The sequence below is a fragment of the Suncus etruscus genome, chromosome 9, assembly GCF_024139225.1.
Source record: "Suncus etruscus isolate mSunEtr1 chromosome 9, mSunEtr1.pri.cur, whole genome shotgun sequence".
In the NCBI taxonomy this organism is placed as follows: domain Eukaryota; kingdom Metazoa; phylum Chordata; class Mammalia; order Eulipotyphla; family Soricidae; genus Suncus; species Suncus etruscus.
The window spans coordinates 85,344,688-85,361,041 of NC_064856.1; the positions used below are offsets into that span (position 1 = coordinate 85,344,688).

The 16,354-nt window shown below is 33.5% G+C and overlaps 1 protein-coding gene across 1 annotated transcript in view; it reads left to right on the forward strand.

Moving 5' to 3' along the window:
• CD44 (CD44 molecule (Indian blood group)) overlaps positions 1-16,354 on the forward strand; it is an 88,669-nt gene that overhangs the window by 46,470 nt on the left and 25,845 nt on the right. The window contains exons 4-8 of the mRNA XM_049779639.1: positions 594-662; positions 2,304-2,534; positions 10,300-10,425; positions 13,010-13,123; positions 13,681-13,800. Of these exons, the coding sequence (XP_049635596.1) occupies positions 594-662; positions 2,304-2,534; positions 10,300-10,425; positions 13,010-13,123; positions 13,681-13,800 (660 nt within the window). The remainder of the gene's footprint in view (positions 1-593; positions 663-2,303; positions 2,535-10,299; positions 10,426-13,009; positions 13,124-13,680; positions 13,801-16,354) is intronic.

The window sequence follows — 16,354 nt, forward strand, 5'->3', positions numbered from 1 at the left end:
AGTAACCCTGAGTGCTGCTGGGTGTGACCCAAAAACCAAAAGCAAAGCAAAGCAAAGCAAAGCAAAGCAAAGCAGTGTTTTCACATAGTGTCCCATTCTATTATAATCTAACACCTGAAAAGTGCACTACTGTTGCCTGTGTTTTTTCATTCCTAACAGTCAGACACTCTACCCCATGGCCTGCTTCTGGACCCTTGTAACATAGGAACAACAGAAATATCTCACAGGTCAGGCCAACTTTTTGTGGCATTCCAAAATAGAAAATATAGATAGGATACCTTGGTTTTTCAAATGAGGTAATCTAGAAATTTTTTAAACTGGAGAAAATGGTGTGAATTCCTTAAAAACAGAGATAGGAACACGTTTGTCCATTTTTCCTTTCATAATATGTAATGCGGTATATAGGTTGAATATATACTTAAAATGACTACATGAAGCAATGTATCTGTTAATAATGCTTTTAGTGGTTTACTTGATACTGCTTGTAGGACAATTATTAATACAACTTCATTCTAAGTCATAGAAATAGGAAAAGAAGTCGATCATATTTTTTTAAACTTCTCATGCCTTTTCCCCCTCTTTTCTGCCCATAGCTCCGGCCGGTGAAGACTGCTCATTAATCACAAGCATGGCCAATGCCTTTGAAGGAAACGTTTCCATAAGTATGTATCCTTTTTAACTCTGAGTTTCCCTATTTTGTATAAAGAGAACAGTAGCATTTTCTATGTTTTATGACTGCATATTCACCTCCTTATAGCTAGAAGCAGCTATCAACTATGAGTCAGTGTATCTTTCCCTTTTCCGGTGATAGCTTGAAATTGCACTCTGGTTTACTCAATGCAGTTTTCCTCAAACTTAAATTATATGAAAATCACACCCCTTCTTTATTTTTGGCATATCTATATCTATATACAATAATACCACTTACTTAATTTTCAAATTTTAATTTAAATTCTTGCTATTGAAAGGTCTAAGTCTGTTATGTTTTTTTTTTCTTATAATTAAACACAAATAAGAGCTAATATACTATAGACTCTCCAACTTTCCAGCATCCCTCTAACTTTCTGTTAGATTTAACTGAGGTATTGAAGAGCATAAACCTCCTATGTTTAGTATCATTATGGAATTTGTATCTAAAATTACCTTGTTTGTCATCAAAAGCAGGCACCCAATACTCTATGAAACGGAATAACTCCAATTTTAAAATATGCTAATCTACTAAAGTTTTATTTGTTGATAATTATTTGCTAATATGTATTAACTGTTATATCTGAGCTTCATTTCTTTGAGAAATATCAGAATATTGAGGAGGCCTGATTTTGTCTCTTGCCATCCACATTCCTCAATGTGCTGAGGAATGGTGGTTGGCAGAAATATGAGATTATTCTTGGACCACACAAATCCAACAACGTCACCACCACTACTATTTTTACATATGTACAGATTCATCCTTGGCTTGTGTCTTACCTAAAAAAAGAGGCCAGCAGTGTGAGCTGTACTGTTTCACTCAGCTAGGTTTTAACTCCTAGAATCTTCATACCAGAGTGATCTTAGAGGAATGTCTTATTCTTTATGAGCCTCAGTTTTCTTTTCTTTCTTTCTTTCTTTCTTTCTTTCTTTCTTTCTTTCTTTCTTTCTTTCTTTCTTTCTTTCTTTCTTTCTTTCTTTCTTTCTTTCTTTCTTTCTTTCTTTCTTTCTTTCTTTCTTTCTTTCTTTCTTTCTTTCTTTCTTTCTTTCTTTCTTTCTTTCTTCTTTCTTTCTTTCTTTCTTTCTTTCTTTCTTTCTTTCTTTCTTTCTTTCTTTCTTTCTTTCTTTCTTTCTTTCTTTCTTTCTTTCTTTCTTTCTTTCTTTCTTTCTTTCTTTCTTTCTCTCTTTCTTTCTTTCTCTCTTTCTTTCTCTTTTTTGATTTTTGTGTCACACTCGGCAGCACTCAGGGGTTACTCCTGGCCCCACGCTCAGAAATCGCTCCTGGCAAGCTCGGGGGTCCATATGGGATGCTGGGATTCAAACCAATGATCTTCTGCATGAAAGGCAAATGCCTTACCTCCATGCTATCTCTCCGGCCCCAACTTTCTTAACTATTTACTATTAGACCGATAGTTAAGTGTTGTTTTACTTTTGGGTTGGGGTGGGGTTGGGGTGGGGAACACACTCAGCAATATTCAGGGGTTGTTCCTGGTTCCACAGTCAGAAATAACTCCTGGCAAGTTCAGGAGACAACAGTCTTGTATGATAATCTAGTCTTTTCTATATGCAGAAAATGTCAACTATCTAGTTCTGAAAGTTCCTTCTTTCTCCCCCAGCTATTGTGAATCGTGATGGCACTCGCTATGTACAGAAAGGAGAATACAGAACTAACCCTAATGACATCAACCCTAGCAATGCTCCTGATGAGGACATAAGCAGTGGCTCCTCCAGTGAAAGAAGCACTTCAGGAGATTACATACTGCACACCAACCTGCCAACTATCCACCCAACTCAAGATGAAGACAAGTCCTGGGTGTCTAACAGCCCAAAGAACACCCCTACTCATGGTAAGGAGAATGGAACACCGTACCTCCCAATAGCTGTTCTTTGGCAAAGACATCTGTGATCTTTCCGACGTTGATGTTGATGGTCATATCTTTAGAAAATGGTAATATCACCTAGGGAGGTGGGCTATTGTAGTACTTGATATGCATTTATTTCTACAATTTTTTACTTTTAGATAAGAAATGCGATATTGAAAGTTGTCTCCTTGTTCCCTTTTCCCAGGGATAAGGTGATAATCCAAATCTGAAAGAGAAATTATTTTCATCTTTACAATTTTCTTCTTGCCTTATCTACCAATAAATGACACTGTTTTCTTAAAGCTGGAGACCTAATAGATATGTACAGTTCCACCTGCCCCCTTTATGCTTAGCTTTGTGTTTTTATGTTTTAATTTGAATTATATACACATTATTGACTCTGTTACACTCAGTAGTCATCATCAACCATTGTTTACTAAAACAGCTCATTGTTTTTATTCTAAGGACATATAGCTGAAAGAGTTATTTGATCAAATTAAATCTTCTTAGGAGTTTTATATTTTAGCCTGTAGGGAAGACTTTTAATACTTGTCAATATATGTGGGAAATTCATGACTGATAAAAAAAAACTGTAAATATGTAAACACTGCATTAGATTTCATGGGTGGTTTCCCTCTGGTATTGCACTTTAATGCGAAAATATTTCCATCTCCCTTTTTTCTCTTGTGTAATTCTCCTCTTTGTAACTAACCTGTGGTATGTTTTAAGACAGGTTACTGACTTGATGTATTCTTTCTATGGGGGATTATTCACACTCAAATAACACAGTGACTCCTTAAGTGGATTTCCTTATATGGTTTGAGTTTTCTCTTTTTCTGGCTGTGGCTCTGGTTTCCAAAGTGTATGGCAGAGAGTAACTAAATTTTGAATGTGTAAAATTAGTCCTTTTTTATCCCTCATCACACAGAAACCAGGGAGGTCTCCAGAACATTAATTTAATGGAGTTAGGGATCAATAACATTTCAAATTTCCCTTAGTAATTTGCTAAGTGTGTGAGACAGATAGGATTAAAGTTCCAGTCATTCCTTACACAGTTCATAAAATATTTCAAACAGAATCTATCTTCAAATGGTTCTGCTAAGAGTGGAGAGATAGGAAAGGTTACTTTCCTTGCATGCAACTGGCCCTGGGTTCACTCACCAGCATTGCATATATTCTCCCATTCTGACCACCACCAGGAGTGATCCCAGAGCACAGTCAGGTGTGGGGCCCAAAATTAAACAAACTTCTCTGCTTTCCCAGATGATTTGTATGACCTCAATTGTTAGTGGTCTTAGGGATAGTCCAAGTAGGTAATGTTGCTACTTATTCGTTTTCTCTTAGTTTTTCTGCCTTTTGAAAGAAAACATTTATTCCCAAGAAACTCAATGTGATTTGTCATGTGTACAAGCACAGTGTATGATCTCAGCAGGCAGTAGATCCAATATATATAAAACTATTTTCCACCAAAGTTGAAAATATATTTATTTTATATTTATTTATTACTGACAAAATATATCTGCAAGAATTATTAGTTGAAGTTAGCATTTAAGTTACCAAGTTACTTTTAAGTTATTCAAGATATTTTTACATATATTATATATGTCTGTATATATGTATAAATAGTAATCAGGGTATTTTGTGTCATCATATATCATCTTTAAGGTCAATACATTTCAACCTAAGTCAACAAACATATATTGATGGATTACTATGTATAAGGTCAGTTCTAATGCTTAGGACCCACTGTTGAGTACCATTAGAAAGTAATATTGAAGAGAAGTAAGGATAAAGAAAAAAATTCATTCAACCTATATTTGAGATCATGTCTGTGTCAAATGTTGCTGTAGTTATTGTCTCTTTAGTGCTCAGAAATCAAGAACAGGAGATTCAGGAACAGGATTTAGAAACACATTGCATTTCCCTGGAATTTTCTGATCCAAACTAGCTTTATTTTAAAAAGTTAGAGTGAGAGAACCTCATTTGTCTACCAGTTTCAGTTCAAGAATATGAAACCATTCACGTACTGTAGGCTTTGAAAGATTTATTCATGCAAGAAGGGTATCAAAATAATCGGTTGGAAACTTGAAAGAAGTGCACAGTATGCTAGAAAAAGTTCTAGAATAAATGATATTTCTTAGCCCAGTGAGGAGGCTCCCAAAGGCTCAGGAATGTTGAACTGAGAATTTAGATTTAGTGGGAAAGAACAAATCTAAAGCAAGCAGGAGGGCAAAGGTCAAGAGGAGGGCTGGGTGTGTACTTGAGAACACAAGGCTTTGACTTGTCCCATCCTTTCTTCCCTTGAGAGTCCATAGTGGGTGGCAGTAGCAATAGCTTTTAAGAATGTTCATCAGAGTAGGTTTTGACCGGCAACAGAATTTTTAATATAAAATATTATTTTTGGAAGAGTGTTTCAGGATGGGTGTCATCAGCCTCTTTTTAATGGTGATCTGGAATTCTTTGGAACCCAAAAACCAAAACTAATTCAGGAAGCAGATTACTGTCCAGGAACACTCTATTTCCTTGTCATCTGGGTGTTAAACAAATAATTTCTTTTTGTCTGGCATGACTTACTTGGGTGGGGAAGTTGGAAACTCTGCAGGCAAGTTAGTAGCATCGGTATTTTCCCCAAATCTCATTCCTTTCAAGAAGAAAAATAATGCCCATTTCTATGTTTTCCTTGTAGAGTGACTCCCTTTTGGTCTCTTCTGGATGGATTATAATATAGATAATGTTATATTTTATATATAATAATATAGTACTTCTCACCTTTAACAAAATTTAAAAGTTGAGAATGGGATCTTTTTTAGATTTGCTCTTGAGGTTTGATCAACTTTATTGAGGTCATTGATGACCAAATTGACACTATCCTCTACTCTCTTCTGAGCATATATATAATATATATATTTATATATTTATATATATAATATAAAGTCAATGTTTTTAGCCTAGAGTTATTGCATTTAGCTGCTTTAGTGAAAGAACGTATACTTAGCTTGTTTAAGGAATTTAAGACACACCTGAATTAATATAAAAATTTTAGAACACACAGGTTTATAACAAATTTTTAGACTAAAAGCCATATGTTATGTCATTTCCAAAAAATATGTAACTCAAAATTCTTTTCCAAAATCGGATGTTAATCCTAATGATCTTTTTCATTCTTCTACAGGGAAATATTCTGGGCACAGTTCCAATTTGAGTCAAATGAGACAGTTTAGATTGTAAAATATTCTTGGTTATCCTTTCTCTAATTTGAATAGAATCCAGAACTCCTCCAAATTGAGAAGTTTGTTTTTCTGGAACATTCATAATTAGAACTAAAAGTGTCTGAAAATGATTTATAGATACTTGAGAAAACTTCCTCTGATTTTAACACTTGAACACATGGTTTGCAAGTTCTTGCTCAAACATAAGCGTGAAATGGTTAATGTGTGTGAGGAGAACTTCGAACCGCTTTAGTAAAGGGATAGATTAGAAATATGAGATAAATGACTGTAAAAATGAATTAGTTGAAGCAACATTATGAAATGCTATCTTGAGAACTTTTATAGTTCATAGTTGGGTCACCCAAACAAATAAATATAAACTCTTATAACTTTGCATCATAGGTTGTTAAGTTGCTGCTGGGTTTTACTCTGAGTCTGTGTTTAGGGGTACAATGGGAAGAGTGAGTAACTTTTAATTTGACATCCATATGCATTTGCATTTCTATTCCCTATGAGTTTAGGAGATCAGAGAGATAAAACCTAACTCTCCTTTTCACTTCTAGTTTTCATTCTATGATGAAATTGATATATATTGGAGTAAAAATTTTATACAAACATTTATTTCTTTTTTTAATAAGGAAGTATTACCATTCTAATCTCAAACACATTCAATGCTTAGCATAGTACATCAAAGGTATATCTTGTTCTTTACAGTAAGTTCTCTGTAAACATTATAACATAATTACAGGATACACACAAAATTAAATATATCAGCATGATGCAACTATTCAGTACTGCATGCAGTGCATTATTTATAAGACACCACAAGGACACAATGCTTATAAATTAACATGGATTATTGTTCTCAGGTTTGTGCTATTTATACCTGTTAGTGATAGTGACCATCAACTTTTTTAAGGTTTGGAGTCAAAGGAGCACTGTAAAAACAATGTTAGTGTGGCAGTTATCATTTGCATGGGCCCACCAAAGTATGGGGGTCATGGAAAGGAAAAACTTTGGCCTAAGTACAAGGAGACCCTACCCCTGAATTTTCCTGACAGAAGACCATTTCTAGGCTCCAGGCAAACCAGTTTGTCCAATCCCGGTCATTGTCTGCAGTGCCCATACAGTTATATTTTTCACAGTCTCTGTTGTTGATCTCATGCCTCTGCATTAAAGGTCCTGGAATCTGTACATTCCACATTGAAGTCAGGATGGTGCAGAGCGGTGTCTAATTTCATCTCACAATTAATGAGCAATGCAGAAAGCCCTGTCCAGTACGCAAGTCGTTGTTGTTTAAATCTTCTCAGTGTTAAGGGAAGACTCTTTTGAGTAAATCGATGTCAGAGCAGCAGTAGGGTCTTCCCCGGAAATTTTATAGAAACATTTAACAAAATTATATTTTTACAATTAGACATTACTTTAACTGTGCACTCAAACATTCATACAGCATCTTAGGAACAAATTAATGGAATGTTTTCCTGGTTTGTTAATTTACTGTCTAAGACTCAGGGTCAGACAACACAGCAACAGCAGATAAACTTCTACATTTTCAACATGCTGTTGTCCTGAATGTCAGGTCTTTAAGCATTTGAGTTTTTGAGTCTTTCAGTCTTTGAGCATTAAGGAAAGGGGCATTTGTTGTCACGCCAAAATTTCTTTTTTTTTTTGTTTTGTTTTATTTTTGGGTCTAATGCTCCTTCAACAACTTTAGTTACGACAAGGGTGTTCTAACATTTTACTTATTAGAAAGATCTGTGGATCTGAAGACCTCCTTGGAATCCCACTTGTTTTGCTTTTGGCAACATGAACATAGAATCAGGATTTTTTTTTTTTAGCTAGAACTTTAATCTTTCAAAGAATTATTCATAACGTGTCTTCTAGAAATAGGTTTACTAGAAATAATAGAAACATGTTATACTACTAGATATACCAGAAAGTCTACTTCTGATAATGTAATTGTCACAGTAAATAATAGTAGAAAGAAGTACTTATTTAAGATGAAAACTATGGGCCATTTTACTCAATATCTAAAACCTCAGTGGTATAGGGTCAGAGGATGTGACTTGCTGTTTTATGTCATATTCTATGCCCCTAAAAGTTACTAATTTTTTTACTCTTTTTATCAACCCTTGTATTTTGATTTAAGAGGTTTTGTTGGGTAAAGATTCAAAGACTGTAACAATGGGAAATAGCAAACATATATAATTTCACAAACTTTTAATCATAGAAAAACATGAGCAAATTTAAAAATAATTTGGAATCTTTCTGGAGGAGAAGAGTAAGAAATGGTTATTTTTATTTGCTTAGATTACAATATATTAAATGAGTGATTTTGACAAAGATTGTTGTAAAGCTGTTTGCTTATTATAGTGATTAAGATAATGCTGAAATACTGGACGGTAAATGAGTGAATGAGTGAAAAAAAAGTAAAGGATAAAACAAATATTACCTGTAGATCTTTGCAAGATTTGAACATTATTGTGAAGGAAGAGTTTTTCTTCTAAGAAAAAATACTTGACGTTACTTTATCCTTTTGGGGGGGGGAGGAAGTGGTTTCTGAAGAGCTGAAAAATAAATTATGTACATATATTTGAGAATTCAATGATGCTTCTGATATCTTTTCTTGAACCTTTTTCATTTTTTCTGCTTTCATATTCTTCCATTAAAACTGTAATGGTTGCAGAAATGGAACTCTTTAAAAGTCTTCAAGTTAAGGTTCTTGCTTCAGGCCTTTTGGTTTTGGTTTGGTCTTCAGGTTTTTGGTTTGGTTTTGGGGTCCTGTGCAATAGTTCTTGAGGACTACTTCTTGTTCTTGAGTATCACTTCCAGCAGTGCTCTGGGGATCAAACAGTACTAGACATTGAATCTGACAGTCCCGCATGCAATACATGGTATCCAGCCCATTCAACTATCTTTCCGGTCCACTTCTGGTCTTATTAGTAAGGTCCTTGGATTGTTTCCTTTCCATTTTTCTTTAATTTTAAAAAATAGACAAAAATGTTCTGTTTTGCCTTAAAAATATATCATCGATATAAAAAGTGACCATGGCAAAGTTTCTAGAGAATATGGATTCTAAATGGAGAAAAACAGAATGACACCTTTTCAATCTTCTACTTTATATTCACTATTTCCTGTGCTTGGGATTGCCGGAAGAAATATATCTTAAGTTCTCAGATAATGAGATTGGATTGCCAAGATAAATTGTTAAGAGATCAAGAGCTAGGACTCCGAAGAGCTAAGTTTTAGAGTAAGATCTCAGACTTGAAGAGGATTTTAAATGATCTCAATCAACAAGTTTAATCATTTTATCTCATAAACAATTTTGTTAACTATGTAATCTTTCTGATAGTGGAGAACATAATACTTTATGAAGAAGCTTATTGTATTGTAGAAATGATTACTTTTTAAATCCAATTTAGGAGAATATTCATCTCACTGAAATTCTTACCAGAGGTCAAAACCTTTTGCAAGCACAGCTCAAAATTTAATCCCTCTTTTTATATTATTAGTGTTTCAAAATTCAAAAATAATTTATATGCAGTGTTTAAGAACTTTCTTGTTTAAGCTTTCTTATTCAGAAAAAACAATGTTTTCCAATAGATTTTTTTGATATTTTTTATTTAAATACTGTGATTACAAAGTTCTTCATGACTGAGTTTCAGTCTTATAATGTACACCATCCTTTTCCCATGAGCATTACCCACCACCAATTTGTGGTGGATACTAGTAGTATCTAATATCTAAGATACTAGTCATATCTAATGAAAAAGACAAATGGCTATTTTAAACAATAGCATGAATCTTATTAAAATGCAGGAAAACATTTAGCAGTAGAGGAATATTTTACTATAACTGTTGAGAACTAGTAAAAGACATTTCTCTCTCCTATAACATTCAAAAGTAAAAAGTAAAAAAAAAAGTAAAAAAAAAATTTAGTGGAAGTCTTGGCCACAGTACATTTTAGTTAGCACTTAGGGTTGCTTCATATTTTTTTCTATATGCTAAATATTGCTGAAAACTAACATGTAGCTTTTATTTACACTCAGAACTAATACAATTTGATATTAAAGAGGATTAAAAAACAAATTAGAAAATTGTGAATGCAATTCTGGAACTACAGACAATACTGACAGTGGTTTAGTTTCAAGGTATTTCTTAAGGTGTCCTGACAGAGCAAATAGACACGTGCAAAATCTTATAGTATTATCCTTCCATTAGAGGCATATGGTTAAGTTAATAACAAATGGACCTGAAATCTTGGAAGTGTTCATTGGCCTTGTTTTACTCTTCTGATAAACTTATGTCTGTGTTTATTCTTTATAACTTCATTGTGTTTAGCTCTATTTACTAATATATATATATAGAACATATTTAGGTTTGTATACTGATTTCAGGATATAATAATTTGTAGCATTTAACTTTTAGTCAAATTTTTCACTTTCATATGAATTAGGGAATTCTATTCTACAATCTGTGCCCGACTCTCTTCCTTTGTTAAATGAGTTGCATAGCATCCTACTCAGTCACTAATGCAACAGGTGTGAATTCAAATATTACCCTAGCAGGCTGGGACCCAACTGAAGAAAATGAAGATGAAAAAGATAAACACCCCAGTTATTCCGGATCAGGCATTGATGATGATGAAGATTTTGTCACCAGTACCAGTAAGAATAATAATCAATTACATGAGAACCATTTACACAAAATTTATCAGTTGATCTGCTACCCAGTAGTAATTATGCTAAATGATAGGTAATATAAAATGAGTGTGAATGTATGATCATATTTCAGCATTATTTTGATGAGATTATTAAAGAAAAATAGATTTGTTTAATGTAAATCAAAATAATTTGGAGGAGAAATGAGAAAGATATCTTTAAAATTCCTCATGTTCCTGCTTTTCTACTTTTTTGTATGCCCTTCAATTATGGATTCCCTGTTAATTTTTAAAACTTGTCAGTGATTATTCCAAATTATTGTTTTAAAATACTCACTGCATTCCTACTGTGTTATTTTTAGGAAACACAACATTAAAATAAAATAAAATTAAAAAGAAAAGAGTTCTTGCCTTCATGGACATTATGGCTTATTGTAGCCTATGTTTTCAAAAAGATGATTAGAAGGATATTAATGAAAGGTATAAATTCTAAATTGAAGGCTGAGAGAGGCTCAGAAAAGCCCTACAAAAAGTTATATGGCAGAAACTAGAATTCAAGAACTGTGTTAGATAATAGCTATTTGAATTTAAAGAAACAAATCCAGAGTTTTAATAGGCAAATAGGGCATCCACAGAGCAGAAAGATATTGAAGAGCAGGACAAAGGAGAGTCAGCAACTATAAGCAAACAGTGAGTTCACTGTAAAAGAGCATCTGATTTTATGAAAAGTTATAAAAGTTTCAGAAGAACAAAAATTGGAATTGACTTGTAAAATACCTTAAAGTACAAAGACAGGACTGGAGCAGTGGGTACAGTGGGTAAGACTCTTGTCTTGCACACGACTGACCCATATTCAATCTCCAGCCCATATCTGACCTTAGTGGAGCATCACCAAGAGTAATTCCTGACTGTTGAGCTAGGAGTAATTCCCCGAGCACTGCCAGGTATGACATAAAATTAAATCAAAGATCGAACTAATATTTTGCCAGATGTCTGAATTTCAGATGTATATCTGCATTGAACCTAGAAAAGAATCTTGAAAGTAACTTCACTGAAGTTCAACTTTTCCGTAAAGGAGATGTGTCTTTATGCTACCACACAAGATCTTTCAGGCTACTGAAGCCCTTTTGGTCTTTTAGAACCTTAAGTCATCTCCAGATGGACAGACCTAGAAAAGTAAGGGATACAAAATGTAGTTTAGGCTTTGAAGGAGTTTTTGGCATTAAACAACAAACACTAAAGATAAGCCAGATGCTTTAATTTTCTTATTTTTAAATAGTCTACTAGTTAGTCTGGACACCCCCTTTCAGAGATCAGTGTATAGATTATGGAATTTATCTTTAATAATTTCATTAAGAAAACCAGTATCTCAAATCATTAGATCTGCATTATCACACTCTATCTAAAAAAAAGTTTTTTTTTTTAATATTTGAGAACCTAAGTTTTCTTGACTGGCAAATTAAATTGATCAATCAGGAAATAATCCGATTCCGAATTGGTCAAACTCCAAATTCTGGGGGAAAACTGATGTTGATGTTTTTCATCTCTGATATATTCTCCAACTTTCATTCTTGGATACTGTGTATGAAATTCAGTTGGATACTCATTTTCTTCTATAGGACATTGATAACTGTTTTTTTTTCTTTCTTACCATGAGAATATGGTTCATGATTCTAGACTTCATTTTCTTCACTTGTGAAATAAAGCTGCTAGTAAAAATTTCTCAAAAGAATTTTGCATTATTTTGATATCAAAGTCAAGATTGAGTGAATTTGGATGAACTTATAGTCTTCTCGCAAAATAAGTCGATTCTGGTTTTGCCTTGATCTTTCTGTCAGATGCATCTACTGTTCTATCCCTATTATACCGACTGACAACATTAGTGTACTGGTGGATGTATCACTTTTTATTTCCAATGAGCTTCAATAATGGTGGTTGGTTATCTATGCTGTTATTCTACTAAATGTATTGGAATTTTCTTTTATTGGCTATGGATCAAATGCTTGTGATAAAGCTTTGTATGGGGTAAAAAATAACATAGGTACTTTCTTAATCTTAGAAATGTCAAGCTAAATAATATGGCTGTTGTAGGTATTCTTCTTATAATTTAATAAAAAGCTCTGATAACTCAAGTTATTTCTTTTCCACTAAAACCACTAATGACATAAAGTGATATGTCATGATATGGTGTAACTTTTGGGTGTCTTCCTCTTCCATCTGAAGATATAGCACATTTTGATCAATGATCTAAGGACATTGGTCTTTTGAATGCGTAGGTCTTTACAGTCTGCATGAAGAGGCAGAACTCTGACATCTTTGGTTATAAATGGTGGAGGGCTGGTGTTTTCAAAGCTGTTCTTACTGTTGCAAGTACTTCAACTGCTTTCTCCAGAAGATTTTATGTTTTGGCTCCAAATATTCTGAGACATAACAGCTGATGCAAGTGAAGATACTTTGCTTTCATTCCATTTCCTCTCATCCATCTATAAAACCTGATATTCACTATATAGACTAAGGACAAAATGTAAAATCTGGTGTTGAAGGCTCAAGAAATAACATTTTCCTAATTACTTCAATCATCATTATCACAGTTTCAACCACAACAATGCTTTTTAACGACCCAAATCAGAACCCAGATTGGATACAATGGAACCCAAGTCATTCAAATTCAGAAGAATTACCTCAGACAACTACAAGGATGAATGGTAATAGACTATGACTATAGAAAAAGTTTTTACCTCAAAGATTTTTATTGCTGCAAAGGCCAGTCATCACAACAAAGAAGGAAATTTACCTAATATCTCATCAGAACTCCTGGTGGGCTTTTATGGCTCAGGAGTTCATTTATCAATCAGACAATCCTGACATAAGATATGTTATTTTGCATCAATATAAGAACAAATATGTTTAAATGGTTTATGGTGTTGCTATTGAAAAGTGATTATATTGGAATAACAAGTTATAGTTAAGAAATTCCTTGATAATGGTTTTTCTTTTAGGACAGATTAGTGAAGTCATTCAGAAATATTGGGGTTGACATTGGTAGTGTATATTCTGTAACTGAAACCCAACTATGAACATTTATGTTTCATAATAATGGTGTTTAAATAAACAAATTATTTTTAAAAAAGCATTGCAGCTGAAGCTCAGAAGTACTATTTAGGAATTTAGTACCTTAAATATCATGTACTTTAATGGATGAACAGAACCATCAAAGATTGATTGATAAAAGTCACAGTCTAAAAAATCATCATCATGACAGATGTGAGCAGAAGTTCAGATACCAAGACTTCTGGAGAAAACAAGACACAGGAAATACATCCACCACTCATTCACCATAAACCTCATGATGAAGAGGAGACCCACTATTCCACAAGCACAAGTAAGAAGGATGATATCAGAAGTTCTTGTATAGATGAGTTAGTGAAGACATTCTAAAGACTTTTGACAATGATCACATCTATTTTTACATAATAATTTCCTTTATCTCCAAAGCATGAAATGATGGTCAAATTGTACATAATTTTTAGAAATTTGAGGAAAAATACTAATTTGTCTAGTTTCCCAAAAGGTCAAAAGCTTTAAAGGTTTTAAAGTACTTTTGAAAAGTTAAAGTGTTTTAAAAGATTACTTCAGATTTTTCTGTCAATAATCTCCAGGCATTCCATTGAGTAATAATGTGTGTTTATGGAAATATATGATGAAGAGCATTTTTTTGGGGCTTAGTAGCAAGAACTTGAAAAAAAACTTGACAAATGCAATAATCTTTGGAATCTTTATTTTTATGAAGATAAATCTATCTTTTTTTTTAACTACACTGCAAGAAGGCATCCCTTATAGTCTTTGGACTAAAGTTAGTAGCTATAATGGGCTGTATTTGGATTATGTAACTTTTTATATTTTGTATCCAGAATGACTTGGGAAAACTGATGCTATTATTCCTACTTACATGCCAGTATCCCAGGTTTTCTATAAAACAGTCACAGTTATTTTTACTGAACTGAGAGGATTATGTATATATTCTTATTTTATCTGTCTCTTAGAAACCATTGCATTTGGAATAAAGGAAGTTTTTAATTTAGGATAACATATTGTAGCATTTTCTCCCAACTCCTTGTTGTGGCATTTTTAATACTATGGCTCAGTCATAATTCTTATAGCTATAATTACTTCAGAAGGAAAAAAAACAGAAGAAACATACAGAAATCATAGGGATTGAGAACCCATGGCTAAATTAATGCCTCAGCATCAGTTAGGACATAAATTATTAAGTCCTGAGCCTTGCACTGAATACATCCAGTGAACCTATATGTCATTATTTCCCCAATAGATTTTGTTTTGTTTTGTTTTGTTTTGGGCCACACCTAGTGATGCTCAGGGGTTACTCCTGACTATGCGCTCAGAAATCGCCCCTGGCTTGAGGGACCATATGGGACATTGAGGAATCGAACCGCAGTCCATCCTAGGCTAGTGCTTGCAAGGCTGACGCCTTACCTCTAGCACCACCACTCCAGCCCCAATTTCCTCAATAGATTTAATATAACATGAGAATTATGGATTGGGTTAAAAAGAGCTTTTAGGTAGATGAAAAAAAAAGATAAGTCTCCTCAGAATAAGATTTTGTACTAATATTCTTTGAATCCTAACTCAAATATTTGAGTATATCTTAAAAAGTTATATGATAGTTTGTACATAAAAGGCAGAAAGCTACTTAAGAGATCTATAATTTTTGAGTCTACCACCAGTGGTGGCTGAGAGTGTAAGAAATGAGGGTAGTTGAAAACCTGAACATAATAAAACTTAGCAGAGAAAAAGTAGCAGCAGAGGCAGTAATTTGATAATCATTATTTACCAAACAGAAGAAGGTTCAGATTGGTAACTTCTGAACTTTGTCCAAAGAATGTCACAATTCACAAAAAAGAAGCCATATTAAAATATCACATGAAAATTCTAAACTCCTTTAGACTGTATGCTTTATGTTGAAAACAGTAGGGACTGTTTTGTACCTTCATTATTGGTCAGGAAATAGTAATTTAGCCAATGTATAATAATGCTTAAGATTTTGGCTTCATCTCCTCTTCTCTGAATAGCAAGTATTGTTGGTCAATGTAAGCAAAAAACTAAGATAAGAAATTTGTTTTTTTTTAAATACCTGTTATTATCAATTGTATATATCAATTTTCTAAAATAAAATATAGCCAATATACAAGTAGCAAAAAGTGTCAAGATAAAAGTTTGTTTACTTGTTAAACTAAACATTTTCTATTAGTTGAAATGATGGAAATGTTAGTGCCTTTATGACCCTTTTCCTAAGTCATCCTGATAATTTATATTTCTTCCATGTTGTCCTTTTAAAATGGTGTGAATATTAGGTCTCGCACACTGAAGTTGTTTACATTGTGTCAAATACTGATTGGAATAGTTTTTTCCACGGACATTAGTTTCTTAAAAAATGATTTTGTCATTTTTAATACCACAAAAATATATGTTTTTAATGGAGTAGCATTACTGCTCTTGGTGGAGTAGGATTTCAATAAGTTCAACCTCTCTTTTGCTGGGCAAATCCACTGATACTGCATTTCGTACCATGAACATAAGACATTTGGGAAGTCTATGACTTTCATCTTATAGTCAATTGTTAAGTATTTATCTGCTCCAAATTACTGATGCAGAGTTTTGACAAACAGTTCTCTCAGAATACTCAGGCCTATAACTCTAAACAAATATAATAATACTGAGAATTCATAGGTTGTGCTCTAATCCCAGCTGAGGAATAATTTAGAGAATCAGAGCTTCTTTGGGAGAGGCTGGAGCTAGAGTACAGTGTGTAGGACATTTGTCTTGCATGTGGCAGACTCAGGTTGGGTCCCTGTCATCCCATATAGTCCCCAGAGTACTGCTAAGAGTAATTCCTGAGCACAGAGCCAGAAGTAATC